The sequence below is a fragment of the Ovis canadensis genome, chromosome 17 (genome assembly GCF_042477335.2).
Source record: "Ovis canadensis isolate MfBH-ARS-UI-01 breed Bighorn chromosome 17, ARS-UI_OviCan_v2, whole genome shotgun sequence".
In the NCBI taxonomy this organism is placed as follows: domain Eukaryota; kingdom Metazoa; phylum Chordata; class Mammalia; order Artiodactyla; family Bovidae; genus Ovis; species Ovis canadensis.
In genome coordinates this window covers 72779183-72806794 of record NC_091261.1, presented here as the reverse complement: position 1 = coordinate 72806794, position 27612 = coordinate 72779183, and the positions used below count along the sequence as shown (strand labels likewise).

The window sequence follows — 27612 nt, the reverse complement described above, 5'->3', positions numbered from 1 at the left end:
AACCTGGTTTTGCAGTACTTGGATGCAATCTCAAAGTTGACAGAATGATCTCTGTTCATTTCCAAGGCAAACCATTCAATATCAAGGTAATCCAAGACTATGCCCTGAACAGTAATGCTGAAGAAGCTGAAGTTGAACGGTGCTATGAAGACCTACAAGGCCTTTTAGAACTAATACCCAAAAAAGATGTCTTTTTCATTATAGGGGACTGGAATGCAAAAGTAGGAAGTCAAGAAACCCCTGGAGTAACAGGCAAATTTGGCCTTGGGGTACAGAATGATGCAGGGCAAAGGCTAATAGAGTTTTGTCAAGAGAATGAGCTGGCCATAGCAAACACCTACACAGATTAGGAAGTGAAAAAGCAAGCCGTCTTGGGGAAGGGGAACCTGGAAGTGTGGCTGGGTGCTGCATTCAGAGAAGAGAGGGAGACTCACTTTGCAGTTTATCTCTACAGCTGATCCCCAAACTTATTTCCCCTTCTTTCTGGGCACAGAACTCTGTTTCCTCCCATTGAGGAGGGAGGACATGGCAACCCACTCCAGCACTCTTGCCTGGTGAATTCCATGGACAGAGGAGCCTGGTGGGCTATAGTTTATGGGGTCGCAAGGGTTCGGACATGACTGAGAAACTAAGCATATGGCACAGCCTGTTTCCTAGACTCCTTTATGCGGTGGAGTGGCCACATAACTGACTTCTAGCCAATGAAACAGGCTTAACCCAGAAAAGCCTGTTTATTTTTAAATTTTTATATTTTAATGTTAATTTGTTTGGCTGTGCGATGTCTTGGGGCATGCAGGATTTTTTATCTTTGTTGCAGCATTCGGAATCTTTAGTTGCCACCCTGTGGGATCTAGTTCCCTGACTAGTATTCCTGCTTTCTATCCAGGCTCCCCAGGTTCAATTCCTGAGCAGGGAACTGAGATCCTTCTACAGGATCACTCAGTGTCTCTCCTAGATGAATCCTTCCCTTCCAAACCCCTCCCCACTGCCTCTAAGATCCTTCCAGCTCTTGCCCTGCCCACTTCTCTCACCTCACCTCTCAACTCACTCTGCCTTGTTCCCTGGCCTCCAGTCTTTTCCGCAGCATAAGTCAGGTAGCCCCATCGCAGGGCCCTGCCCTTCTCCCCACTCCTCCTGCCACACTTCCTTAATCCCACGATTTTTACAATTGAGGTTTCAGGGTCAATTCCTGACCACGGGTGCCCTCAGCCCCAAGTCCCTCTTCACCTTTCCTTCATTTCCTTCACATCCCTTCTCACTATCTGAAATTATCTCGTGTTTGGTTTAAGGTTGGCCTCTCCCACTAGAGCAGAGGTCCCCAACCTCTGGGCCACCGACTGGTACCTCCGGGCAGATCAGCGGGGGCATTAGACTGGAAATAAAATACACAATAAATGTAATGGGCTTGAATCATCCTGAAACTATTCGACACCCGCTTCCACAAAACTGGTGCCTGCTGCCCAAAGGTTGGGGAGTAATGCCCTGGAGCGTAAGCCCCGGAAGTCAGGGCCAGGGGCGCTCCAGTTCAGGCCTGTATAGATTAGGGCTTCAGTCAACGTGCGCTGAATTCGGGAGAGCCTCTTACTCCACATCGGCGGCGCGCCCTGCGTGGGGCAGTGAGAGGCCCCGCGGAAGATCAGCCCCAAGTTTCACTCCTGCCCCCTCGGCACTGGAGACGAGCTGCGGAAGGGCTCTCCGCCCCAGGCGTGGGGGAGGCGCGGGGCCCCGCCCCACGGCTGCCCATTGGCGGCCGCGCAGGTGGGGGGGAGAGGGAGCCCCGCGCGGAGTCGCGCCCCGCAGGCAGTCAGCCTCCAGCCGGCCTCTCGAGCCCCCGCGTCCCAGCTCCAGCCTCGGCATGTTGCGCGCCGTTGCGCTTGCCGCGGCCCGCCTCGGACCCCGCCAGGGCCGCCGCCTGCTGTCCGCCGCCACCCAGGCCGTGCCGACCCCCAACCAGCAGCCTGAGGTCTTCTACAACCAGGTGAGGCCGCCCGCGTGCTTTGTTCTCTGCCGGGTGGGAAGGGACTGGATCTGTTTGGGCCTCAGCTTATCCCGTTGGGTCTCACGGGTTTGCTCACAGTTGCTCTTTCATCCGACATCACTCATCCAGAGAACATGTCCGTTTAAGACCCTCTTTGCAGGAGCCGTTTTGGTTTTTCGTCATCTTTTATCTCTTGACTCATGCCCTCGACCAAATGGGAAAACAGGAAAAAGGAGTCCTTTTCAACTAAAAGTTCACCAGTTCCCCAATGCAGAGGCCAAGGCCACGGCCATGGCCACCTGACGTCCTGGCTGCTTCCACTGCTGGGAACTGGAAAAGGGCGGGGACCCTCGCCATCTCAGTGCCATCCTGCGGTGGTGTCTGCACCTTCCAAAGTTTCTTTCTTTGATCAAAGCAAGGATTTTCCAGTATAACCTCGATTCCCAGTGGCTGACTTCTTGGACAACCAGGACTTTGGCACATTTTCTCTCTTGACTTTTGAGTTTGGGTAAAGTGCTGGAGAATTCACCAAGGAGACTGGTTATGAAAGACTTTGTTTTGTTTTCACAACAAGTGTAGCTGCTGCCCTTCTCTAAGCTTCCCCTTCTTCTGTAGCCTGGGGAGGGGCTGGAGAATGAGCACAGGGGCTCACGCACCGCAGGGGCACTAGCAGGAGTCACAGCTCCTATTCTCTGTGCACCTCCTTCGCACCAGTCTAAGCATTTACCTGATTGGCCATTTAATCCTTAAGCAGCCCAGTGAGGCAGGTACTGTGGTTATCTCCATTTTACAGATGAAAAAACTGAGTTTTCAAAGAGATGCAGTGAGTTACCCAAAGACTCAAATCAGTGGTCAGGCTGGGGTTCACATCTGGGCTCCCAAGAGTAAGCCAATAACCAGAAACTTCTGTGGTATTTTTGTTGCAACTCTAGGTGGGAATATAGGGGTTACTGCTGACCTAAGATGCTGGGGAGCCAGCCTCTGGCTGGCTGCTTTCAACAGGGGACTTGATTGTCTGGTGCGGAGCTTCGCTGCAGATCTACACCCTGGCAGCGGGTAAGGGCGCATCTGTGTGATTTAAAGGGTGGTGTTGTTTAGTTGCAAAGTCGTGTCCGACTCTTGCAACCCCATGGACTGTAGCCCCGCCAGGTTCCTCTGTCCATGGGATTTTCCAGGCAAGAATACTGGAGTGGGTTGCCATTTCCTTTTCTGGGAGATCTTCCCCACCCAGGGATTGGACCCTCTTCTCCTGCATTGGCAGGCGGATTCTTTACCACTGAGCCACCAGGGAAGCCCCTTGAAGTGTGTTACAAATCGTCATTAGCAAGGGAATAAAAACAAAGAATAAAATAAGATGTCCTTTGCATAACACAAGCCGAAAAAAGCAGCAGCTGCTGCTTCCTCAGTAGGCCGCTTAAGGAGGAAGGAGTTCATGCTTGAAAGATTTGCACATCACGCAGAAATATCAACGGAAAGACAGCAGCACCCCAAGCTTTTGTGGCCACAGATTCTAAGGATCCTCCTCCTTTGTGCTCACGTGGAGGTGAGGAAGCAGGGTCCAGATGTGTGCGTGCATAGCCATGGTAGATAGGACAGGTCCTGACTCTAGAGTTTTCTCTCGAGTTAGTTTGAAATGCTGAGTGAAATCTTTCTGCAGCTGCTTTGATCACATTTCTTTGAGATCATAAAAGTAACCGTTGCTCACTGTTTACAAATGCAGAAGTAAAACTTCCAGCGTATTCCATCGCACTCCGTCCAAGAACAATTTTAACTGGTAAATTTGTGGGCACGTGTGCACACGTGTGTATATAAGCGCATTGGGCAAGTGAGCTTGCACTAGGTGGTTTTTTTTTTTTTTTCCTATTTAAATGAGATCCTTGTGCTTGCTGTTCTGAAACTGTGTCTCATTGAACAATGCATCTGGGTTATCTTCCTAAATCAGTAGATTCCAATGTTTCCCAAGGTTGCAAAGCAGTTCACATGAGGATGACATTCTGCTGTACAGGCACATTTTAAAGCTCCTTGGGTGGTTTTCAGTGTTGACTTCTTATAATCCCTGAATATTTTAAGTTTCTTACCAGGGACTCAAGGTACAAACTAGATCATATGCGCCAACATTTCCCTGGGGATTATTGACTCCTTGATGTTCAGTGAACTCTTCTGGATCCTGGAGCTTGTCCCAAAGGAGCTGTGACCTAGGCTTTGAAGTTGCTTCTGTAGGCGCTGGGTATTCTCATCCAAGGACATGGTGGTGGTGACTGGGGGTGCAGAATGCTGCATTTCAAGTTTGTTGGGTCTCTCCTTGAAGAGAGGGTGGCATAGGCAATGGATCTTTTTCCTCCCACTTCTGTTTCCTAACTAGAAGAGGTACAGTGGGGTGCTTTGGTCGACTTTCTTGGGGTCCTCTTGCCTCAACTTGTCCTGGATGGATACCTATTACCACTGCCAACAGGTGATATATATAGAATAGGAGTTTTGAATTACCTTGTTTTCCTTGCAGAGTCTTATGGAATGAACCAAAACCTCTGTTGGGCTAGGCTGTGGTTCGGAGTTGGCTGCAGGCTGAATGAGTCAAGTGAAATATCCCCATGTTGATCGCACTGCTTTTACTGCTTGTTGGGGATTTTCGAGACTTTGTAGATACAATAGATTTGGGCAACCCAGGGAATTGGAGGATTTCACTGGCCCCACCTTGGTTTTCTTCTGCTTCTATTATAAACAGAAATGCTGTTTAGTATGCCCAGAGCATGGTGGGAACTGGCTGAGTTAGAGGTGACTGGGTTAGGACAATGTTGAGGCTAGTCATGTGTGTTGTGGACGTACATGTGAATTCTGTGACCCAATAACCATGTTGATTGATTACTTATGATCTGTCAGGCGCTGTGCCTGATAACTTGAACCTACATCTTCACGTTTCATCCTCCCAACAACTGCAGGAACCATATCGCATAGATGAGGAAACTGAGGCTCAGGGAGGTCAAGTTCACATTTGTGTGAAACCAGGGTTCAAGATTAGCTCTGTTAGCTCTTAACACACAAGACCTCCCTCATGCCATGATGCCTCATGACCAGGCCTTGTCGAACAAGGATGTAAATATTTACGAGATAGTTGAACTGAATGTTTTAAATTGGAAAGGAGGAGCCAAGTTTGTGTTCACATTTATATTCCCACACCAAGACTGGAACATAATTTGCGTGTGTGTATCAGTCATGCCCAACTCTTTTCGACCCCATGGATTGCAGTCCACCAGGCTCCTCTAATCTGTGGGATCTCCCAGGCAAGAATGCTGGGGTAGGTTGCCATTTCTTACTCCAGGGGATCTTCCCAACCCAGGGATCAAACCTGCATCTCCTGCACTGGTAGGCAAATTCTTTACCGCTGAGCCACCTGGAATGTAATTACTGCTCAGTAAATATTGAAGGTTGACATTTATGAAACTGTTTACAATCTTGTGTTCTAGTAGCAGGGCATGGGAACCTAAGAGTTCTACTCAGAAGGGCCTTTTTGCAAAGAATTGTGGAGTTAATGTGAACAAGATTGTGGGGACATATTGGGAGTGTTGAAATTGGCCAGAGAAGGGATTGCAGTGAGATAGAGATTGCCCAACCGTAAGCCCACAGACATGTCAACAAATTGAAATTGCCTATCTGCCAAACAGTCCACAGTGGAGTCAGCCCTTCCATCTTGAAAGTGGTGAAAATCCAGGAATGTGAGACCAAAGACCCTGGGGGATGTGGAGGAGACAGAGGAGGGCTTGGGGGCGGTGCCAGGGAACGGCCCTTGGCCTTAACCCCAAACTAACCAGGAGATATCTAGATGATTGTATGGAAAAGTCTGAATGCGTGTGGCATTCCAAGGTTCAGATCCTGAATGTTTCTCCTTAGGATCTTGCAATACAAAAGATAATATGTTTTCTCTTTGACATAAAGTACTCAACTGCCACTGAAAAATCAGATGCCGGCAGAAGCCATCCAGGATAGAAAACCAATCATTTGGTTACTCTTAGGGAAAAAACATATTTCAGGGATGTAGATTTCCTAGGTAATGGATCCCGAATTCTTTCATGCATCCGAGCTTGGAAATGAGGTCTTTCTATAATGTGTCCTGTGTCTGTAAATTGGAGCTACTGAAGGGCATTTAACCTTTTCTTGAAGACCATGGGCAGATGATGACTGTCCATTGCCATGGGATGGAGGCTGCACTGGACTATCCCTGTGTCCTCACTTTGGTTAAGACTCCTCTCCAGGGTCCTGCAGTCCTTGCTCTCAGCTCTACTGTCCCTGCCCCAGCTTCTCCCCTCCCCCCAAGTTTCTGTTCACATTTCCTAATACGCGGGGACCTGGAATACAAGACATCTGAGGAAGCCAAGGATCATGTTATCCTGCAACTCAGCAGTTCTAATTTTTATACAGTAACCTGCCCCAGCTTTGCAAAGATGCACGTCAGGTCAGAGGATGTTCGCTGCAGCAGCACCGTCAGGAGTATAGGCAGAGCTCATTTAGTTGCGCTGTGCTTTACTGCACTTTGAAGATACTGTGGTGTTTTTGTTCTCTTTTTACAAATTGGTTTGTAGCAACTCTGCATGGAGCAAGTCTGTCAGTGCTTTTTTCACAACAGCGTTTGCTCCCTTCCTGTCTTTCTGCCATGTGTTGGTAATTTTCACCATACTTCAAATCCTCCAGCAGCAAAAAAAATTACGGCTTGCTGAAGGCACGGAAGATGACTGGCACTTTTTAGCAGTAAGGTTTTTTTCAGTTCAAAGTAGGCGCATTGTTTATTTATTTATTTATTTTTAAAGATATCATGATATTGCACCCTTAAAAGACTGGTATAAAGTAAACAAACCTTTCATATGCACTGGGAAACCTAAAGATTCATGTGGTTCCCTTTATTACAGTACTTTATTGCAGTGGTCTGGACTGAAAATAAAATATCTCTCTGAGGTCTGCTTGTAGTGAAAACTTGTCCTAAAGTGCATTTGTAGGACATGATTCAACAAATTGCCATCTGTTAAGTTTTGAAGATTGCTGTGTTGCTTAAAATAGTGAGACAGATATGCCTGTGGAATAATGTCCAAGATAAACTCACTCATTAAAAAAGCAGTTTACAAAATAAAAGTCCATGATCGCCACTGAGAGTGGATGCTCCCCGTGTCTATCCCATGCCCCTCAGAACCCCAGCAGCAGTGCAGGTCCTGGTACGCAGCAGGTGCGGAACCCAGAGCACCCTCTGCTCTCCTCCTGCTCACCCTGCAGCTCCGGAGCCCTTCTGGTTCCTCCTGTCCCTGGCCCCTCCTGCAGGCACCCTGTGTCGTCCTTACAGCTCTAGAGGCTAGAAGGGGAAAGTGAGAGCCTGGTAGGACCGCCTCCCAGGGTGACTGGGTTAACATGTTATGTAAGTTTGGCTTTCGGTTTCAAGAGGTCAGGAAGCGTTTGGCCTGGAGTCTGCTCTTGTGTTTATTCAAGAGAAGTTGCTATGAGACTCTCCTCACTTGAAGCAGAACTTTGGCAGTGCCTCAGTCTGGGAACGCTTCTCACCCTGGCCCCCCCATTGCCCCACCTCCCCAAGGAGGAGACCATTAAAGCCTGGTTCTAGGAGAGGGGAAGTGGGAACTCTATGAACGGAAGATTCCAGGTTCCTGCAAACTCCAGCTTATCCTGTTAGTTAGAAGGGAGGATGGACTGTTAAAAACTCAACAATGGAGAGTGACTCAGCAAATTCAGGCCCCTGAGAGGCAGGCCAGTGCCAGGGAGCGGTCTTGCCAGGATCCTGGACTAAGATTAGGGGACAGTGTGGGCCTCGCCCAGGGAGGAATGGTGTAGGACCTGGGGAGTTTCACCAGACTGGCCTGTTGTCCACTTCATACCTCCTGATGTTTGTGAAATAACAATGGAGACTTTCTCAGGATAGACTAATTCTGCATGCTACCATGCAGGGATCTGGAGGAATGCAGGGACTGTGGTGGTGAGACACGGTGTGCGTGGGGTCCTGGCCCAGGAGCTTTACACCCCTTGTGGAATTTCACCCTCACATTTAAGCCCCCAGATATGTTATTTCCAGAGACTGATGAAGCATCCGGAGGTGAAGGGATTGGCCCAGGGTTACAGCTTGAGAGAGGTAGAGCCAGGATTCCAACCCACGTCTGTGTGGCTTACAGGCTGTGCTTTTTTACAGCACCCATAATAAAAACTCAAAATCAAACTTGCAGTAGGGCAGTAAGTAAACCATAAAGGTGGAGATTAAGAAAAGAGTTCTGACCTTCTGGAAGGCAGACATGGGCTCTGGACTGGAGTTGAGAAGGACTGGGCAAAGAGCACAGGTCTCAGAGTTCCAAAGACCTGAGTTCAGATCTGGGTTCTGCCTTCACTGCTGTGTGACCTTGAGCAGGTGGCTTGGCCTCTCTGTGCCTTAGTGTCCCCCACCCCCATCCCCCACTGTAGAGAGGATGAAACTCACCTAGGTTTGCTATGAAGTTTAAATGGGAATGATCCAGTTTTGGAAAGCTTCCAATACAGGGGCTGCCGTATAACGAGTAGCTAAATAATGGTCATTAGCCATTTCCATGACATATAGGTGTGAGGGGGGAACATCCTCATGGGACCAGGCGCTGACATCTCAGTCAAGAGGAGGGAACAGTTCAAGGCCAGCCCGTCTCACCCCACCACTGCGGCCTGCCTCTCTCTGTAGCTACTCATCTCTGGCTTCAAGTGCGTCCGTGAAGCGGTGGGTGTGAGGCTGGAAACCTGAGCCTGCACTCAGGTGGCGATGGGAACAGATGCTCAGAGTGCTCACAGACTGTGTGCCAGGCCCTTCTCCTTCCTCCATGGATGTTATCTCTGCTCCTCCCCCTGGGCCTCCCTCTCCTCCAAGTTCACCAGGAGGTAAAGCTGATTTCTCAGAGGGGAGCACGCAGGCAGGGTGTGGCCCAATCCAGCTTGAACTTGGGTCCACCTGGCTGAACTCTTTCTGCCACACCTGTACCCTCCACTGGAAGCGACCTGTTGCTCACTTCCCAGCCCTCCTGTAGGAAGAAACAGAGGTGTCTTTTTTCCCTTCAGATTGAGGATCAGCCAACTGAAGTGAAACCCACATACATTTCCAGAGAACCTGGCTGAGTGACTGTAGACAACTGCCTGGGTCCTCAGCCAGGGCCAGGCCCACCCCACCGCTGCGTAGGATGCTGGGGCCCAGGAGAGCCCCTGGGAAAGGAAGACAGAGAGGCCTTGGACCGATGGCCTTGACTTCACCCTACCTGTGACCTTCGCCCCAGCCTTGGTTAAAGGGACTGAAACACCTCAGCCCGCTTCCTGAGACCAATTTCCCCAGCCTCAGGGGACAGCTTGCTTCACAGGACCCACCCTCCTCTCTGTCCCCATCTCCTAGCACTCTCTTCCTTGTTCACCAGTAACTCTGGCCACCTTTGTTTTTTCTCTAACACACCAGACTTACTTCTGCCCCAGGGCCTTTGCACTTGCTGTCCCTGTGGCCTGCACTGCTCCTGCTTCCCGTCCTCTTCCTGCGGTTGGCTCCTTTCATCAGTCAGGGCTCAAGTCAAATGTCTGCTCTTCAGAGAAGCCCTCCTTGACCATCCCAGCTAGAGTTCTCTATCTTCCCCAACTTTGGTACTCTCTCTGCATCTTGCTTTTTCTCTTTTGCACTTAAGACTGCAGTCTGAGGCTGCGTTGTATATTCGATTGTGTCTTTACTTTCTGTGCCTACCAGAATGCCAGCTCCACGAAAGAAAGGTCCTTCCTGAGTGTGGATCCCACTCTGTGTCCTCAGCCCTAGAACAGCGCCCTGCTGCAGATGTTCACTAAATAACGTACTGAAGGGGTGAAAAGAAGAATCTCAGCTCTCATAATGACCCTGGCAGTAGTGTGGTAGAGGAACGGTGGTTTCTAGGACATAACGTGATTGATGGAATTTGGTAGCAGAAATAAGGCTGGATGACTTCTGAAGCTAGATCTTAGGCAGCCTTTCAGGGACTTCCCTGGTTGGCCCAGTGGTTAAGAATCTGCCTTCTGATGCAGGGCATGTGGGTTCGATCCCTGGTTGGGGAAAACTAAGATCCCACATGCCATGAGACAGCTAAGCCTGTGTGCCGTTAACTGGAGAACCTGTGCTCCAACCAGACAAGCCCATGTGCCGCAGCAAAGAGCCCTCACACCACAGTGAAGAGCCTGCGCAGCCAGAAAATAAAGGTCAGTAAATTAAACAGAGAAGACTTTAAAAAAAAAAAAAAAGGAAGAAGCCTTCTAGCTTCGGCCTGGTGTTGCTGAACACTCCGGAGAGCCAGCTGTCATGTGAGAGGTCTGCCTAGCCTGAGTCTGCCGTGGAGTCAGGGAGCCCAAGCACCTGTGTGGCCACAGACACACGAGTGAGCAGGCACCTTGCATCTTCAGCCCCAGGTGCCCTCGCTCTGCAACCACATGACCAAGCCCTGCCCAGCTGAGCCCAATCAATGGACCCAACTGTGAGAGATGGTAATAAATCATTTTAAGCTACCAGATTTTGAGTTGATGTCACACAGTGGTACCCACTCCAGTACTCCTGCCTGGAAAATCCCATGGATGGAGGAGCCTGGTGGGCTGCAGTCCATGGGGTCACTAAGAGTCAGGCACGACTGAGCGACTTGACTTTCACTTTTCACCTTCATGCATTGGAGAAGGAAATGGCAACCCATTCCAGTGTTCTTGCCTGGAGAATCCCAGGGACGGCAGAGCCTGGTGGGCTGCCGTCTATGGGGTCACACAGAGTTGGGCACGACTGAAGCGACTTAGCAGCAGCAGCAGCACACAGTGGTAGATGCAGATAACTGATAAGGAAGGTATGTAGTCTTCATTTTCGGGCCAAAGAAACCAGGGCATTGAAAGGACTAATGCTTTACCTCAGTACTTTTAGCAGAGTGGGTGCTCCAGCTCGGACTGTCTCCAAGGCCTGTGCTTTTAACTTCTAGGCCACGTACCTCTGAAGTTAATTCCTATTTGTTCTGTCTGATTTTTTTTTTTTTTTTTGAACATTGCTGGTGGTCAGTATCAGGTTGAGAGCTGCTCCTCAAGACTTTCTTCCTTTTCATTGCAGATCTTTATAAACAATGAGTGGCATGATGCCGTCAGCAAGAAAACCTTCCCCACGGTCAATCCATCCACTGGGGACGTCATCTGTCACGTGGCTGAAGGGGACAAGGTGAGAACTGGTGACTTAACCTCAGGGCAGGGCTGAGCAGGTTGGGGATGGGCAAGGGTAGTTTCACTCTTTAACATAGGTTTTCGTGTGGCTGAAACTATCGTGTATTACTTTCATAACTACAATGCCCATTAAGATTTTTGAGTAAGTAAAGCCACAGAAACTCTTCCTTGTAGGTAAAAGTCTAGATTGTACCCTGGTTCAAGAATTCATACAGCTGTAGAACTGCCAACTTGGAATTTAATTTGAGAACGTCCAATCCAGTCTCTCCATCTCAGACCTGGAAGCTGAAGGCCAGAGAAGGGAAGTGCACAGCTGGTTGGAAATCTTGTTGAGCACAGTTTGGGTCTTCTGAGATCTCGCTATGGTGTCTGTGGCATATTTTTGATTTACATCATACCCATGATAATTAAAAAACAGTAATATTAAAGTTAAAAAACATTCAGTAAAAAAACACTTCGTTTTTTAAAACAGAAAGAGCTTTAACAAATGATTCAAGAATGCTTCCTGTCCTCTGCTTTAAGACAGTCTTGTATGCACATTTAAAGCCTAGCTTCCTTTGCTAAAAGAAAGTGTGAATACTTTTCTGACTCATAGTCTAATGGTAAATGTATTTAATATTAATTACAACCATGCTCCCCACCTCTTGATACACATCTGCCTCTATGAAAAATGCTAGCTGTGTTGATTTTAATGCTTCCCCAAGGAAAGAGAAGCTGGTTAAACCTGCATGTGTTGTAGACTGCCAGTCATTTCAGAAGGAATGGTTAATTTTACTGGACTTGTTTGGGAAGGAAGCAGGGGCAGAAATGGCCAGTTTCTAAGTGCTGATCCCTGTGTTGCTGCTCTCTACATAACTCTTTGGGGGATTCGGAAATGGGAAACCATCAGCATCCTCATTCCCACTCTGACTCCTGAGAAGCTGCTCATCTTAAACCTGGTCGACAGAGCTCTTCGAGGCTGGGAGGAACTGCTTGGGGCAGTGTCTCCACTGGTATCGACTGGAGCCCCTGTGGGTGCGTTTGGCAGTGGGTCAGGAGGTATTTGGAGGTTACTGCTGAGAAGGCCTGAGGTGCCTGGGTGGGTGTTTTCCAGGCAGACGTGGACAGGGCAGTGAAGGCAGCCCGGGCCGCATTCCAGCTGGGCTCGCCCTGGCGCCGTATGGACGCGTCTGAGAGGGGCCGGCTACTGAACCGCCTGGCTGATCTGATTGAGCGAGACCGGACCTACCTGGCAGTGAGTTCTCAACCTCTTCCCTTCTCAACCTGCACGGAGAATGGAGATCCCACAGATAGTCAGGAAGGGGTTGCATTGCTGACAAGTAACTGACCAGAATGGTGTAGGTGGGACACCTTTGGGGTTTGCCCCTGTATCAGCCCTGGGAGCCTCTTGAGTGTTTCCTTTGATGTGATGGGTCTAAGAAAGGAGAGGGTGGGGAGGGGGCTGTGATGGGGAGGCCTTCCTGGAGACAGCCCAGAAGACGGACAGCCTGCTATGTGCTGGGGCTCCTCCCTGGCTGCAAGAGGCAGAAGAAACCAGGAGGCAATACCCTCACCTCTCCCAATCCATACTGCACATAGCAACCACAGTGAACCTTCCAGAAGACAAATTATACCATGGTACTCTGCTCTTAAGCCCTCCATGGCATCCCGTGGTCTTAGGATAAAGCCCTGTTCCCTCAACATGATCTACTAGACCCTGCCTGGTCCTGACACTTGTGACTAATGATTTGTGTCCTTGTTTGCTGGCTTTTTGCTGGCTTTTTTGTTCTATAAGGTCCCAGTGATCATCTCTGTATTCCTAACATCGATCTGCCATAGAACAGAAGCTTGAAACAAATGTTTATGAAATGACTGAATGAGAAGTTGGTGCCTCCTTCCTCCCATCCATCCCCATGCTCCCTGCCATTGAAGAGGGCCAAAAGTGCCTTAAAATTCAGCACAAAGGGGCCACCAGCCCTCCTCGTACCATGCTGAGCCTCCATGCTGCTCATCACCTGATTTGCTCTGATTCATTCCTGTGCCCACCCGTCTGTGCTGATCTTGTTTTTTTTTTTTTTTTTCCACTCAGGCCTTGGAGACCCTGGACAATGGCAAACCCTATGTCATCTCCTACCTGGTGGATTTGGACATGGTCCTCAAGTGCCTGCGGTATGGACTCAGGCTTCCTGCTCTTTGTTGTGGCTGTGCCAGTGAGGGGGAGGGTGGGGTGGGGGTGGGTGAGTGGGTGGGGAGTGTTGCTGGAGGGCTGTGAAAGGATCACCGGAGCTGGGGGAATGTAGTGAGACTCTATCTCAGGGGGAACCGTCCCTCCGTACCAAAACTGTAATTGAGCCTTATGTGTCTTCTCTTTCAGTTTTGGTAATTCATGGGTTAGCTGAAATTTGTCCCTTTCTTTGAAGTTATCTGATTTTTGGCTATAGTGGCACATCACATTCTCTCATAATCATTTAGATCTCGTTTTTTTATAATCATAATGTCCCTACTTTCAGTTCTGATTTTAGTTATTGGTGCTTCTTTTTTCTTTTTAAACGTTATTTATTCAGTGGGCTGTGCTACGTCTTAGTTGTGGCATGTGGGATCTAGTTCCCCGACCCGGGAACAAACCTGGGCCTCCTGCGTTTGGCGTGCGGAGTCTTAGCCACTGGGCCACCAGAGAAATCCCTCCCCTTTTTCCGTAGTCCAGCTAAAGGCCTGTCAGTTTAGCGACCGTTTCGAAGAACCAGCTTTTGAATTTGTTGATTCTGTTGTTTTCCTGTTTTTCAATTCATCTGTCTCTGTTCTCCATTATTTGCTTCCTCTCGCTAGCTTTGGGTTTAACTGTAAACATTTTAATAACTGAGAAATACAAGATGAGGAATAAGAGGTTTCAGGCTAACTTGGGCAGCTACAGAGAGTGAGGGGTCTTAAACCAACAAGGCCATTGATTCTCACGGCTGCCTCCTTGCTGCGTTCTTCTCTTGATTGACTACCCCAGCCTCTTTAGTGCCTGTCTGCATGCTGGAACCTGGTTGCCCACTCCTGGGCTTTCTTCTCTGGGCTTGATTCCAGCCAGACTGACCTCAGCCCCTTAGTCCTCGTGCCAGATTCCTGGAGGAGCGGCCCTGATTCAGTCTGACCGGCTGTGGTTCGGGTGGACAGGTCATTATACCAATAATGGCTGCTGCCCTGTGCCCATGTGGACAGGGGTGGAGGGGAAGAAGCAGAGTCGGAGACATATGGGCTGGTTCTCTCTCCTGACAGGGGTTCTCAGCCAGGGCCGCTGAGTCCCCCAGGGGACCATGGGTAATGTCTGGAGGCATTTTTGGTTATCACAACTGGGAGGGAGGGGTGCTACTTGGCATCTCATGCATAGAGGCCAGGGATGCTTTAAAAATCCTAGCAGGTACAGGAGAGCTCCCACAGTGAAGAATTTTCCAGCCCCAAATGACAGGCGTGCCAAGATCCAGAGTGCTCTGCAAGAACACCCAAGAGGGAGTGGCTGGGTGAACCCCAGGCAAATCGCCAGGCCCTCCTGAGTCTGAGCAGTATACTATTGTGCTGATTCAACACCTGTCCTGAGGCATGCAGACCCACACCACATAGGCCTAAGAGGAAGGGAGCAGCAATACCTTACTTTGTACAGACTGGCAAAATAACTCCCTGGCTATATTTTTCCCCAGGGTCACACACCCATGTTCACACCCAGGTCAACTCTGGTCTTGGACTAACTTCAGCAGACACGTTCATTTCTGAAAGCTCTTTCACCCTGCGTGTTGCATCTCTCCCCCATCTTTCGTTTTCCTGCTTCCCTGAAAATCATTACGTACTGTCCGCACATGGCTCTTCGCCTCGTCTAGCCTGCAGTGCTTTTTCACCACTGGTGTCCCGTGTGTCTGGATGGGAACTCAGTCACTGATTTGTCTCTGGCCACTGCTCCCTTGGTGGTAGTACAGTGTTGTGCACACAAGTGCCAGCTGTTAGATGGGTGTGCACTTTCCCACTAGAGTGGAGCCATGGTTCTCAGATAATAACCTACGGTGCTGTACTGGTAAGACAGTCACAGTTTAATATATCTGTTTATTAAAAATACTGACTCCTGGGCATAGGCCCCAGTGAGTCAGCTGAATAAGTCCGAAGTGGGTACCTAGAATTTGGTGCTTTTTTATGAGCACCCCAAGTGAGTCTGAGGCTTTGAGGTTAGTTATCTAGAATGAATTACTGAGACCCTAGTGGTTAGCTGACTCTTTGGAAATAAGCCAAGAGCAAGGGCAGTTACCAGAAAGACCCAGCTGGACCAGTCTGAGCCTTTGCTTTCTGCCAGGGTTTACAGGGTCCCCAACAGTCACTGATTGAGTTGTTATTTTTCTTTTTTTAAGTTACTATGCTGGCTGGGCTGACAAGTACCACGGGAAAACCATTCCCATCGACGGGGACTACTTCAGCTACACCCGCCATGAACCTGTGGGAGTGTGTGGGCAGATCATCCCAGTGAGTCTTAGACTCAAACACGTGAAGGCTTATCAGGAGCGCTGTGGGAGGCAGCGGTCTCGGGCAGGTTCATTGCCAAGGTGGAAAGGTCTGTGGGTTGATGTTGGCTGGTGGCCTGGGCAGTGGTTGAGAACATGGGTTTTAAGAAAACCAACCAGTACTGCCGTGTGTGAACTCTGTGACCCTGGGCAAGTCACTGATGCCCCTAGGAACTGGCTTCCTTATCTGAAAAGTGGAAGTGAGAGTAGCTGTCTGAGGCTGGGAGGGAGGCGTGAATGCAGTGTGGTGCCGCCACAATGGTAAAAGCATCAGTGAGCATGAGTCACTGGTGCTGTCCCCGGCCACCTGCCTGCTCGTCTGTCTTCATCTGTAATGGAGTTCTGAGGGAAACAGGAGAGGTTCAGAGAATCTCCGCTCTCTGGCTGCCACTTTCTGCAGCTGCTGTAGCTCTTGGCTTAGATTTTGGCAGTGGCTGTTGTTGATTGCAGTGGAACTTCCCGCTCTTGATGCAAGCCTGGAAACTGGGCCCAGCCTTGGCAACGGGAAACGTGGTTGTGATGAAGGTGGCTGAGCAGACTCCACTCACTGCCCTCTATGTGGCCAACCTGATTAAGGAGGTGCGTGGCTGTGTCTGTCTTGACCTCTAAACGCCTTTTTAAAGGCTTGTTCTATAGGAGTTCGGATGAGGGGCACCCTAGTGGGGCCGGGTATTTGTAGCTCAGGGCCTGACCCCCTTCACCTCTGCTCAACACACTTCAGCCTAGGTGACCCCCCTATCACCTCTTTTCTATGTTGGGTTTCATTGCCAGACCCCTTTTCATTGGAAAAGACTCCAACGCTGGGAAGGATTGAAGGCAGATAGGAGAAGAGGGCAGCAGAGGATGAAATGATTCCATAGCATCACCGACTCAATGGACATGAATTTGGGCAACCTCTAGGAGATAGTGAAGGACAGGGAAGCCTGGTGTACTGCAGTCCATGGGCTCACAGAGTCACATGACTGCGTGACTGAACAACAAGCCCTATGAAGATTATCGTTCTGAGTGCCATAGGGGTAGGGGCAGCAGCCACAGGGAATCCCACAAAACAGGTTCCTCACTGTACCATCTAGAACTCCTGAGCAGCACCCAGTAAGACTGCTTACCTGGGTGCTGGGCCGACTGCCTCAGCCTCTCTGGGAAGGGATGTGTATTCCTCTGTCTGGACTCCGTGGAGCAGGAGAATGACTCCAGTGTCCCTGGTGTTTTTTTCACAGGCTGGCTTTCCTCCAGGTGTGGTCAATATTATTCCTGGATTTGGCCCCACGGCCGGAGCTGCCATCGCCTCCCATGAGGACGTGGACAAAGTGGCATTCACCGGCTCCACTGAGGTAAGGCCTCCAGCTCCTCAGGCTTGTGGTGCATGTGGCTCAAGCGCCCTTGTCCTCAGAGGATGGTGCGCTCAAGATCAGCCTCTGGGGGGAGTTTCCTGGTGGGCCAGTGGTTAGGACCTGGTGCTTTCACTGCTGTGGCCCAGGGTTCAGTTCCTGGTTAGGGAACTAAGATCCTGAAAGTGGAGCGATCAAAACAAAAAATAATAATAAGATTAGCCTCTGGGCACTGCATGGGGGTCTGCCCCAGGACTGTCTTTGAGTGGCTTGTGTGAGGGGCCCAGGTGTGCCAGCAGAGACCATCAGGGTGGGGCCCTCTGTAGAATGGTGTGCCCCTGCTGTGGGGCAGGGGGTGGGTTGACATACCATGTGGGATAAAGAAGCCAAGGCTGTCTAGACTTCTAAAGCCCAGAGGTGCTGGCCTGCCCAAGGTCAAAGCACCTGGGCTGTGTCAGACTCTTTGACTGGTGCTGTCCTGGTGATTAAAGAGAGTGGGCTTCTGGGAGACATGAGTTCAAATCCCAGCCTTGACATTATGACTTGGGGTGATTCACTGCATGCCTTTGGGGGCTCCATTCATTCGTGTTTAGACTGAGGATGGTAGTGTCTATGCAGTAGAGATGTAGGTGTGGTGTAGTGGCGGAGATGATTGGAGTCAAACTAAGTGTTTCAGCAGCACTTACTTAGCTATGTGACCTTAGGCAAGTCAGCCTCCTAAAGCCTCCATTTCCCCATCTGTAAAATAGGGATAATAACTCTGCCCACCTCCCAGGGTTGGCGTGAGTGAGATAAAGCTTATTCAACAAAGGTCTAACCCAGAGTAAGTACCTGGTGAGTGAATGAATGAGTGAGTGCCACTCTGGGCCAGGCCCTGGAGAGGCAAAGATGTGTAAGATGTCTGGGGATTCCTTAAACATAATTACCTTGGAAGCAGGGACAAAATTCATTCTAAAGAGGTAACTTGAATTCTTGGAAGGCTTTATCCCATGACTTTAGAGAAGGCACACTGAATAGCATAATAAAGGGGATCTTCAAAATGATTCCCCTGAGATGAAGATACCTTCAAACGTTCAGTCTATACGTAGAGATGGCGGTTGCGGGAGGGCAGAATGGTGGCTGAGGTGACACGGTCCACTCTTTCTGGGGTTAGTCACCACCTAAATCAACGCCTCAAGAGGGTATTGGGAATCTGGCAGAGGGGATGGTTTCCCGACCGAGATAATGTGTGTTCACCCAACAGATCAGGGGTGTCTTTGTGGCAGGCTTTTGGAATATGGAGGTAAAAAGCACCCCACCCTTGCTGTGTGCAGGGGATACCATTTAGATCACTGTGAGGAGGCGGCGGGATGGCAAGTCTGAACTGGTGCTGGACGCAGTTTGCCCAGTGTGAACTCTGGTTCCAGGTTTACTGTGGGCAAGTGACTTGACCACTCTGAGCTGCCACTCCCACATTTCTGAGTGGAGGAGGAGAGTCGGCCCTCCCTCTGAGGTTGTTTAGAGGGTTGACCTCAATGCTCACAAAGCACTTAGCTCCGTGTCTGGTGTGTAGATGGTGCTCAGGAGGTGGCAGCCACACGGCAGTGACTCTGACTGCTTGTTGTCGTTACGTTGCTGTCACCCTGGGAGCCCAGAGGGTGGGGCTGCTGTGTGAGTGAGTGGCCAGATGTAGTGAAATTCCCCAGGTCTCTTCTAATCCAGCTGCTCCCTCAAGCTGTGGGGGCTTCTGTTCTGTGCCTGTGAGAACGTTTGGCTCTTCTCTTCTCCACTAAGAGTTTGTCCCTGTTTATGCCTCCCTGTAGGTTGGCCACCTAATCCAGGTTGCTGCGGGGAAGAGTAACCTGAAGAGAGTGACCCTGGAGCTAGGAGGAAAGAGTCCCAATATCATCATGTCAGATGCTGATAGTAAGGTTTTTTTTTGTGGGGGGGAGGGAGGAGGCAGAGGTCTGATATCAACCTGCCACTAGCTGTGTCTCCTGTGGTCCCACTTGGCTCTGCCATCCTTATCATCATTGGATTGGTTTCTGCCCCCAGGGCCTCAGGATGAAAGTGAGACTCCGCAGCATGGCCCTCCGGCCTGTGTGGCTGTGGCCTGTCCCCCGCTTTTCTCCTCTCTGCTGTCTGTAATCCAGCCGGGCTGAGCTACTGACTGGCCGAGCTGTGCAGCTTGCTGTCAGATCAGGCTACTTTCCCTCCATCACGTCCTCTTTCCTGGTCCTGTTGAGATGCTCTTAGATTTGTCTGCCTTGAGGGAGTCTTCCCTGATGGTCACAGGGCAGCTGGCTTGTCCTCCAGCCGCCCTTGGCTTCATGACCGTAGCGGGTTAGGACCGCTGCTCTTCATGTCTGTCTGCCCCTTGGTCTCCATGCTTGGAGGAGGGAGAGGTCAGGCCTGTCTTGTTCCCACATGAGGTCTGGCACCCAGAGGGCATGAGTGCTGTTGGCAGTGTTAATAGGTAGCAGCCACCACAGGGGCCAGGCCTTTCCTTCTCCTCTGATCGTGGTTGCCTTCTGCCTCCCCAGTGGACTGGGCTGTGGAGCAGGCCCACTTCGCCCTGTTCTTCAACCAGGGCCAGTGCTGCTGTGCAGGCTCGCGGACCTTTGTGCAGGAGGACATTTACGCCGAGTTTGTGGAACGGAGTGTTGCCCGGGCCAAGACTCGTGTGGTTGGGAACCCCTTTGACAGCCGGACTGAGCAGGGGCCGCAGGTAAGCTCGGTGGTTACACTCAGGTCTCAAGTGTCCAGAGCCGCCACGGAGAAGCAGAAAGGGCCTTGGACTCCTGAGTCAGGCAGGCCTGACTCCAAGGCTCAGCTCTGCCAGGCACCAGCTGCGTGCCCGTGGAAAGCCACCTGCTGTCTCGGAGCCACCAGTCTCTCACCTGTAATGCCTACCCTTCCTAACTCCCAGAGTGGCCGTGAAGTGGAAACTAACAGTAGAAAGTTACACCTACACTTACCCTTTGTAAGTTACACACACATAATAAATACGAGGAGGGTCTATGGGAAAGGGAACGCGTGTTTCCTGGACCTTGGCCATCTTAAAAATGCCTTGACCAGAAAGACACGTGCATGCATACCTGTTCGCTGCAGCTGCTTCTGGGAGGCGAGCAGAAGGCCACGTATGGGTAGCAGAGGGACTTCGTTTCACTTTACACTCTTCTGAGCTGTTTTATTGAAAATTAAAAAAAAATTTTTCTTTTTTACCATGAACATGTATTCATTTTAATTAATAGTCAATAATAATTACAGTAAGAAACACAGCAGTACCTCTCCCCACCACCTCCTCTCGTATCCTGGTCCTTTTCCCAGCACTGTCCTTAGACCCAGCCTGTCCTGGGCTCACTCTCCACAGGGCTCCGTGCTGGCCACCTCCTCGCAGGGAGGAGGAGCCATAGGGTCAGGAATCAGGGGTACTTGCCCCGACAGGCCCCTTGTGTGCAGCCCTGAGCCCACTTTGAGGGCCCATGGGGGCTTCTCTGTGGGCTCCACTGTCCTGGGAGCACCTGTGTTGCTGGTGTCCACTCCCCAGAATCTGGGGCCAGCCCAGGCAGCCCTTTTTTTTTTTAAACAGATTCTGTTTTTTTTTTTTTTTTTTAGAAAAATGAGCAGAAAGTACAGAGTTCCCATAAGCCTTGAACCTTTCCACTCCCTGGTTTCTCCTGGTTTTAACATCTTGCCTTGGTTTGATATATTTGTTGTGTTATTAACTAAAGTCCATAGCTTGCATTAGAGTTCACCCTTGGTGGTGTACATTCTGTGGGTTTCGACAAATGAATCAAGACATGTATCTACCATTACAGCATCTCTTTTTCTCTCACTTTTCTTTGTGGTTTGTGGCTATTTAATTATTAAGGTAATACAGATTTATATTAAAAACTTCATAAAAAAGAGTTTACAGTAAAAAGCAAGATTCCCCTTTTCCCCTCCATGTCCATGTCCCATAGGTAACCAACCACACTCACACACAGAATTACATTTTGGTATGCTTGTTTTAACAAAAGTTGGAATATATTTCCTTCTACAAGCTTTCTCCCCTTTAAGAAATATCTTAGGCTATCTTTCTGTGTTAGTTGACTGATCTGTTGTTATTGATGGTACAATATATGGATATACCATAATTATATTAACCAGCTCCTCTACTGATGTATACTTAGGATTGTTTCTGCTTTTTGCTTTTATAAGATGTTCCCCAGTGACTATCCTTGCTCAGGTCCCTTTGTCACACGTAGCATAAATTCCTAGAAGTTAAGTAGCTGGGTCAAAGGATATGAACATCTAACTTTTTGCCTAATTTTTAAGACACTTGCCCAAAGAGCTGTACCAGCTTACGGTCCTTTTTTTTCCTTTCTAAATTGAGGTATAATTGACCTGTTTTATCAGTTCTTCTATATGCATATTACAGAGTATGTAACATACTTTACCATCAATGTATTTTCGTACTAGTTAAAATTTTTAGTAATCTCATACTTGAAAAACAAAAATGGTAGGCTTACTATCGGAGAGGGCAATGGCAACCCTCTCCAGTCCTCTTGTCTGGAAAATCCCATGGATGGAGGAGCCTGGTAGGCTGCAGTCCTTGGGGTCGCTAAGAGTTGGACACTAAGCAACTTCACTTTCACTTTTCACTTTCATGCATTGGAGAAGGAAATGGCAACCCACTCCAGTGTTCTTGCCTGGAGAATCCCAGGGACAGGGGAGCCTGGTGGGCTGCTGTCTATGGGTCGCACAGAGTCGGGCACGACTGAAGCGACTTAGCAGCAGCAGCAGCAGCAGCATTCATGATCTGGGCTTCCCAGGTGGCGCTAATGGTAAAGAACCCACCTGCCAATGCAGGAGCCATGAGATGTGGGTTTGATCCCTGGGTCGGGAAGATCCCCTAGAGGAGGGCAGTGCAACCCACTCCAGTATTCTTGCCTAGAAAATCGCATGGACAGAGGAGCCTTGTGGGCTACAATTCATGGCGTTGCAGAGTTGGACACGACGGAGTGACTGAGTGTGGAGCATTCATGATCTGGCCCATTTCCCAGGTGTCTCCATGCCTGTGTGGTTCTAAGACTAGAGCTAGGAAACGTCTGGCTGTAGCATCTGTATAACTCTGGGCTCCTTCTCCCTCAGGTGGATGAAACGCAGTTTAAGAAGGTCCTTGGCTATATCAAATCTGGGAAGGAGGAGGGGGCGAAGCTGCTGTGTGGTGGAGGGGCAGCTGCTGACCGTGGCTACTTCATCCAGCCCACCGTGTTTGGAGATGTGCAAGATGGCATGACCATCGCAAAGGAGGAGGTCAGTATGGGTCCAGCACTTAAGGGAATGTTCTTAGGAGAAGACGTGGACAGCTCAGCCCAGCATCTTGACCCATGACCCATCTGCTGACCTTGGGTCAAATCCGGGCTCAGTGCATAAGACCAACCATTTGCAGCTCACTGCTGACCTTGTGCTTCTCTTCAGCCTCTTGTGGCGGCCAGTGGTTGGGGGCAGTCTCTGAATTCCCTGGCCAAGCCTGCAGGTCCTGCGTGTGTTCTGGCCCCTGTGAGCGGGACTCAAGGCAGGATTCTTCCCAGCACTTCTCATGGCCTTCATGTAGGCAGGACTCTGGACTAGGTCAGAAGCCAGGCTTCCCCGCATGGCTAGAGTCCCTTGATCTTCTCCTCCTTGGTACTGATTATGAACGTAGGGCAGCAACTGTCTCATTCGTTTGCTTCACAAATCATTCTGAGTGCCTACTGTGTGCCAGGTGCTCTACAGACCCTGGAGAGCCGGGGGTATCCAGTACCTGTACTCTGCCCTAGTGGAGTCCAGACTCACTCCACCTCCCCTGGGAGGATGAAGCCCTTTAGTGGCCTTACACAGGGAAAATATTACACTGCCACCCTCTTCCATTGATAACTCAAAAAGAGCAAAAATCAGGATAGGAAAATACAACAAAGTTCTGCCTCTTTTTGCCATCATGACTACTTTGATCTTTTTTTTTTCATTCTCAATGGAAAGGGAAAATACTCATTTTCTAAGGAGGGCAGGGGCTCCTGTGCTTTGCTAGTGCCCTAGGTGCATGATGCCCCATCTCTTGCTCTAGCTATGATATGGGCTCCTGGCAGTCTTCTCACTTCCCTCTTGACACTCTCTACCCAGTCCTGGCATCAGCCGTTTCTTCACAAAGTCCTGCTTCCTTTTAGTGGCGAATAGATTTTTTAAGAATGGGCGCCATAAAGAAGAATGGGCGCTGGTGCCTGGAACTCCATTTTCCTCCTCCCTGCTCCTCCCCCCGACTCTGGCTTGGCCAGTTTCTGCTTCTGTGGTGTCCCAGCTTGATTATCACCTCTCAGGGCCTTTCCTGACCTCCCGCCTCCCACCACTCATTCGGGCCAGGTAGCTCCTCTGGGCTCCCCCTCCGCACGTGTCCTGGTCATAGGCCAGGCACTGGATCACATCAGGATCCGTTCCCTGGGGCTCTCCCCTGACAGGGCTGAGAGCAGCCACACTGCAACAACAAGAAGCACATCTGATTCCCATGTTGTGGTTTTTAAATCCCGTTGCCCACTTAAAAGGAAGCAGGATTCCTGGAAGAAATGGCTCAGATATAAGACAGGGAAGGTGTAAGATAAACCTGGAACATCTTGAGATCAGAGATCCTGTTTGTGCTTAGTTAACTTCTTCATAGCTGTTTCTTCAGTATCTGATGCGTGTCTGGCTGAATGACTGACTCAAGTTCTTTGAAACTAAATCTACATGTAACTTGTCAGTGCAAACCCCTACCTCACAGGACTGTTTAGAAATAAGCTGTATGTAAGGCCCGTAGCACATAATAGAAGGCCACCAGCTGGCTTCCTTCCCTCGTGCTCCAGCGAGTATGGGAGCTGCCATCTCCCCCGGGGGCTGTCAGCACCCTCCGTGTGTCTGGGGGCTGCTGGAACCACCTGCTCAGTGCTGGGGAGAGCTGGCTAACATGTGGGTGTGCGTCTGCCACACCCACCCTTCATGCTGTCTCATCCCAGATCTTTGGGCCAGTGATGCAGATTCTGAAGTTCAAGAGCATGGAGGAAGTTGTTGGGAGAGCCAACAATTCCAAGTACGGGCTGGCTGCAGCTGTCTTCACGAAGGACTTGGACAAAGCCAATTATCTGTCCCAGGCCCTCCAGGCCGGCACTGTGTGGTAAGGGCCTCCCGCAGCCCTTCACAACCCAGGCAGAGAGCCCAAGCCAGGGTCTTTGGTAATCCCCTGCTCACATCCCAGAGTTGGGGTGCCAGGCTCAGTGCCTCCTGGGTCTGGGTGTGGGGTAGCGGGCAGAGGTTTCCCATGCCCTTCTTCAGGGGATTAAACTTCCCTGTGGTGCGTATGTCTGTGACGCTCTTCTTGGACAAGCAGCTGGGTGACTGGGCTCCTCACCAAGCTATGAGGAAACCAGCACTGAGGGCCCACACCTGTGTCGCCCTAGTTTTCAAAGCTTAGCACCTACGTCACACCCTCTAGGCCAGCTGTAATGTAAGAAACAGAAAATACCAAGTGTTGGTTAGGGTGCGGAGACAGGAACCCTCACACACTGCTGGTGGTACTGTAAAATGCTGCAGCCACTACAGACAAGTCTAGCATAAGTTCCCCAGTCAGTTCAACATAGAGTTGTCCCAGGACCCAGTAATTCCACTCCTGGGTGTATACCCAGGAGGGGGAAAAAAAAAACACATCCACACAAAAAAGTGTATCTGAATATTCAGACTATTCGCAATAGTCAAAAAGTGGAAACAGCCTAAATGCCCATCAGCTGATGAATGGACACACAAACTGTGGTTTATTCACGTGATGGAATGTTCAGCCATAAAAAGGAATGAAGCGCTGATGCCTGTTTCAACGTGGATAATGTAATACTAAATGAAAGAAGCCAGACACAGGTCACATGTCGTGTGATCCCATTTATATGGAATATCCAGAACAGAGCCATACAGACAGAAAGTAGATTAGGGGCTGCTAGGGGCCGGAGGAGGAGGGAACAGGGGAGTAACTGCTGACTGGGCATAAGGTTTCTTTCTAGGGGGATAGAAATGTTCTGGAATTAAATGGAGAGGATATAATATTGTGACTATGCTATAAAGCACTGAATTGTACACCTTTAAGGTGGTACGTTTTTAAATTCAGTCAAAATTTAATAGTTTAAAAAAAAACTACCCCGAAAAGTTTAGCACCTAATTAGCAAAAACAACTCATTAAAATGGGAAGCTAGTATTTGGTGTACCCTGGTATTGACATCCATGTCATGAAGGACCAGACAGCTTATGGCTTTGTTTCACACGGCCTGCTTTTGAACCCCTGTATGGCTAGATTTTGGAGAAGGCAATGGCACCCCACTCCAGTATTCGTGCCTGGAAGATCCCATGGGTGGAGGAGCCTGGTGGGCTGTAGTCCATGGGGTCGTGAAGAGTCGGACACGACTGAGCGACTTCACTTTCACTTTTCACTTTCATGCATTGGAGAAGGAAATGGCAACCCAGTCCAATGTTCTTGCCTGGAGAATCCCAAGGACAGGGGAGCCTGGTGGGCTACCGTCTATGGGGTGGCACACAGTCGGACACGACTGAAGTGACGCAGCAGCAGCAGCAGCATGGCTAGATTTTAGTAGGGTTCTCCACCTCCCTTTTTCTAAAGTAAAATTTGCTCTAAAGTTAAATTTTAGAGCAATACAGGAGGTTTGAGGGGGCACGATACTTCATCCCTGCCCCAGTGAGTTACTCCTGAAATCTCATCTTAAATTGTAGGGTCAACTGCTATGACGTGTTTGGGGCCCAGTCGCCGTTCGGTGGCTACAAGCTGTCTGGGAGTGGCCGGGAGCTGGGGGAATACGGGCTGCAGGCATACACCGAAGTGAAGACCGTGAGTATGGGTGCCTTCTCCGCCCTCTTCCTGTGCTGGGCTCCCCCAGTGTTGACTGCAGGTTTCTTGTTTTAAGCCATGGAAGCTACCAACGAGGGTAAAGACCCAGTCTCTTCTATGCCTTGTGAAGAATAAGTAGGGACTTGACCACCACCGAGCTTGCACAGTCCTTTGCAAGTCCTGGGCTTCGTCATACACTGAGTTCTGTAGAGCCTGAGAAGAGGGAAAGACCCCCAGTGGAGAAAGACTGGGTCAAGGGGAGGCTGAGTGTGATCTTAACGCAGAACACAGCCCTAGCAGGTTGCTCGGATCGACTGTTTGGTCGTCGAGATGTTGGAAAATCAGGACAGCCCTTCTTATCGCTTTGGCAGCACCCAGCTGAGGGGGCCTGTGGTCCACAGGGAAGCACACAGATTTAACAGCTCCTCTGCATCCCTCACAGGTCACGGTCAGAGTTCCTCAGAAGAACTCCTAAACCACGCTGGCTTTCTTACTCATCCAGTAACGGACCGGTCAGAGGAGATCAGCCACAAGACCAAGAAAAATGACCCTTGCATGCTAAAGGTCTCGAAAGAGAAACTCTGCCAGAACAATCTCTTGGATCAAGAAAGTTCCTTCCAATACATAGGCTGAGTGTGGGGCAAAGCATATATGGAAAGCCTTTTACACTGCAGTACTGCTACTGGCTTTCAGAGTGACTTTCCAAAGATTCAAATATTTCCTTCTGTCCATCTGACACACTTCTTTCTGTAACTTGCCTTAACAGGGGAAGGAAAAGGCATTGTTGACCCCTGTACTATCATTGAGGCAACAGCTAGCACCTTGCTTTGTATTCTGGACTAAAAACTCAATAAAGACACTTTCTAAGTAACTCTTTCTCCATCTCAACCCAAGGAGATGCTGTCACACAGACATGTTGTCCCCTCTGTGCGTGTGTCACGCTGCAAACAGCTACCACCCCTCCCCTGTTGGGGGCAAATGGCCTTTGTATCCTGCACGTAATTAATGGGTGTCTCTGGCCTGCCCACGTGTGGCATGCCCTGTGCGACACACTGAGTCCGGACACCTCAATAGCACTCCCAGCCCCTGCCCTGAGAGACGGGGAGGTAAACCGGGGAAAATGTGCACTTGACACTCGAGGCTGGTTCTCAGTGTTGGAAGTTCGAAGACTTGGTCAGAACAAAACAGATTCCTGCCGGCCCAGTTTCATAAGAGATTAACTTGAAAACCAGATGCCCATTTACTCATTTAAAGTGAGGTCTGTATTCTCAGACTTTTTGAATCCTGTATCCAGAACATTGCCTGCCTTTAGTCAGGGGACCTGGAAAGTTAGTAATTAGTACTATTAGTAAATTAGGAATCTGAACATTCCTTAGTGAGCAATGAAAATGGAGCAAAAAGAATTGAATCACAGTAGTAGTTTGTGAGTGATCACGACTGGGTCACAGCTCCTTTAAGAATCTGGGGGAAAGGTTTGATCCTTTCTTGAGAAACACACCTGTATAACTTTTGCAGACAGTGTCAGGGGAGTGGTGAACTCCGGTTGACCCCTGCCTTTATTTCACTGAGGCTAAGCCACGTCTTGATAAGCAACCCCTATTCCACTAAAGACTCATTTGATTTCTCTGAGTAGCACTTCACAATTTTTGTCATATATGCATATACTTGTACGATTATTTATTTTTTCTTTAAATTGACTTTTATTTACATTGCAGTACATAAAAAAGAACAGCATTTAACTGTCATAAATAGAAT

The 27612-nt window shown here is 49.6% G+C and overlaps 1 protein-coding gene and 1 long non-coding RNA gene across 2 annotated transcripts in view; one reads left to right on the top strand and one right to left on the bottom strand.

Moving 5' to 3' along the window:
* The window catches only part of LOC138422741 (uncharacterized), a 68466-nt gene extending 57315 nt beyond the window's left edge, over positions 1 to 11151 (bottom strand). The window contains exon 1 of the long non-coding RNA XR_011250001.1: positions 10867 to 11151. This is a non-coding gene — a long non-coding RNA (uncharacterized lncRNA). The remainder of the gene's footprint in view (positions 1 to 10866) is intronic.
* Positions 737 to 26728, top strand: ALDH2 (aldehyde dehydrogenase 2 family member). The gene is made up of 13 exons (XM_069558135.1): positions 737 to 1978; positions 11061 to 11165; positions 12261 to 12401; positions 13236 to 13315; positions 15523 to 15634; positions 16123 to 16251; positions 16890 to 17003; positions 18803 to 18905; positions 19523 to 19707; positions 22116 to 22280; positions 23990 to 24147; positions 25743 to 25857; positions 26300 to 26728. Exons 1-13 carry the CDS (start codon positions 1400 to 1402, stop codon positions 26330 to 26332), a joined length of 2019 nt encoding a protein of 672 aa, XP_069414236.1. The 5' UTR covers positions 737 to 1399; the 3' UTR covers positions 26333 to 26728.
* Positions 26729 to 27612: the final 884 nt, after the last annotated feature.

Excerpts from the sequence above, each read along its gene's own strand:
- ALDH2 (XM_069558135.1), top strand. The coding sequence starts at position 1,400 with ATGGGCTTGAATCATCCTGAAACTATTCGACACCCGCTTCCACAAAAC. Across the intron at positions 24,148-25,742 it reads CTCCAGGCCGGCACTGTGTG|GGTCAACTGCTATGACGTGT; the intron begins GTAAGGGCCTCC and ends CTTAAATTGTAG. Across the intron at positions 25,858-26,299 it reads CATACACCGAAGTGAAGACC|GTCACGGTCAGAGTTCCTCA; the intron begins GTGAGTATGGGT and ends CATCCCTCACAG.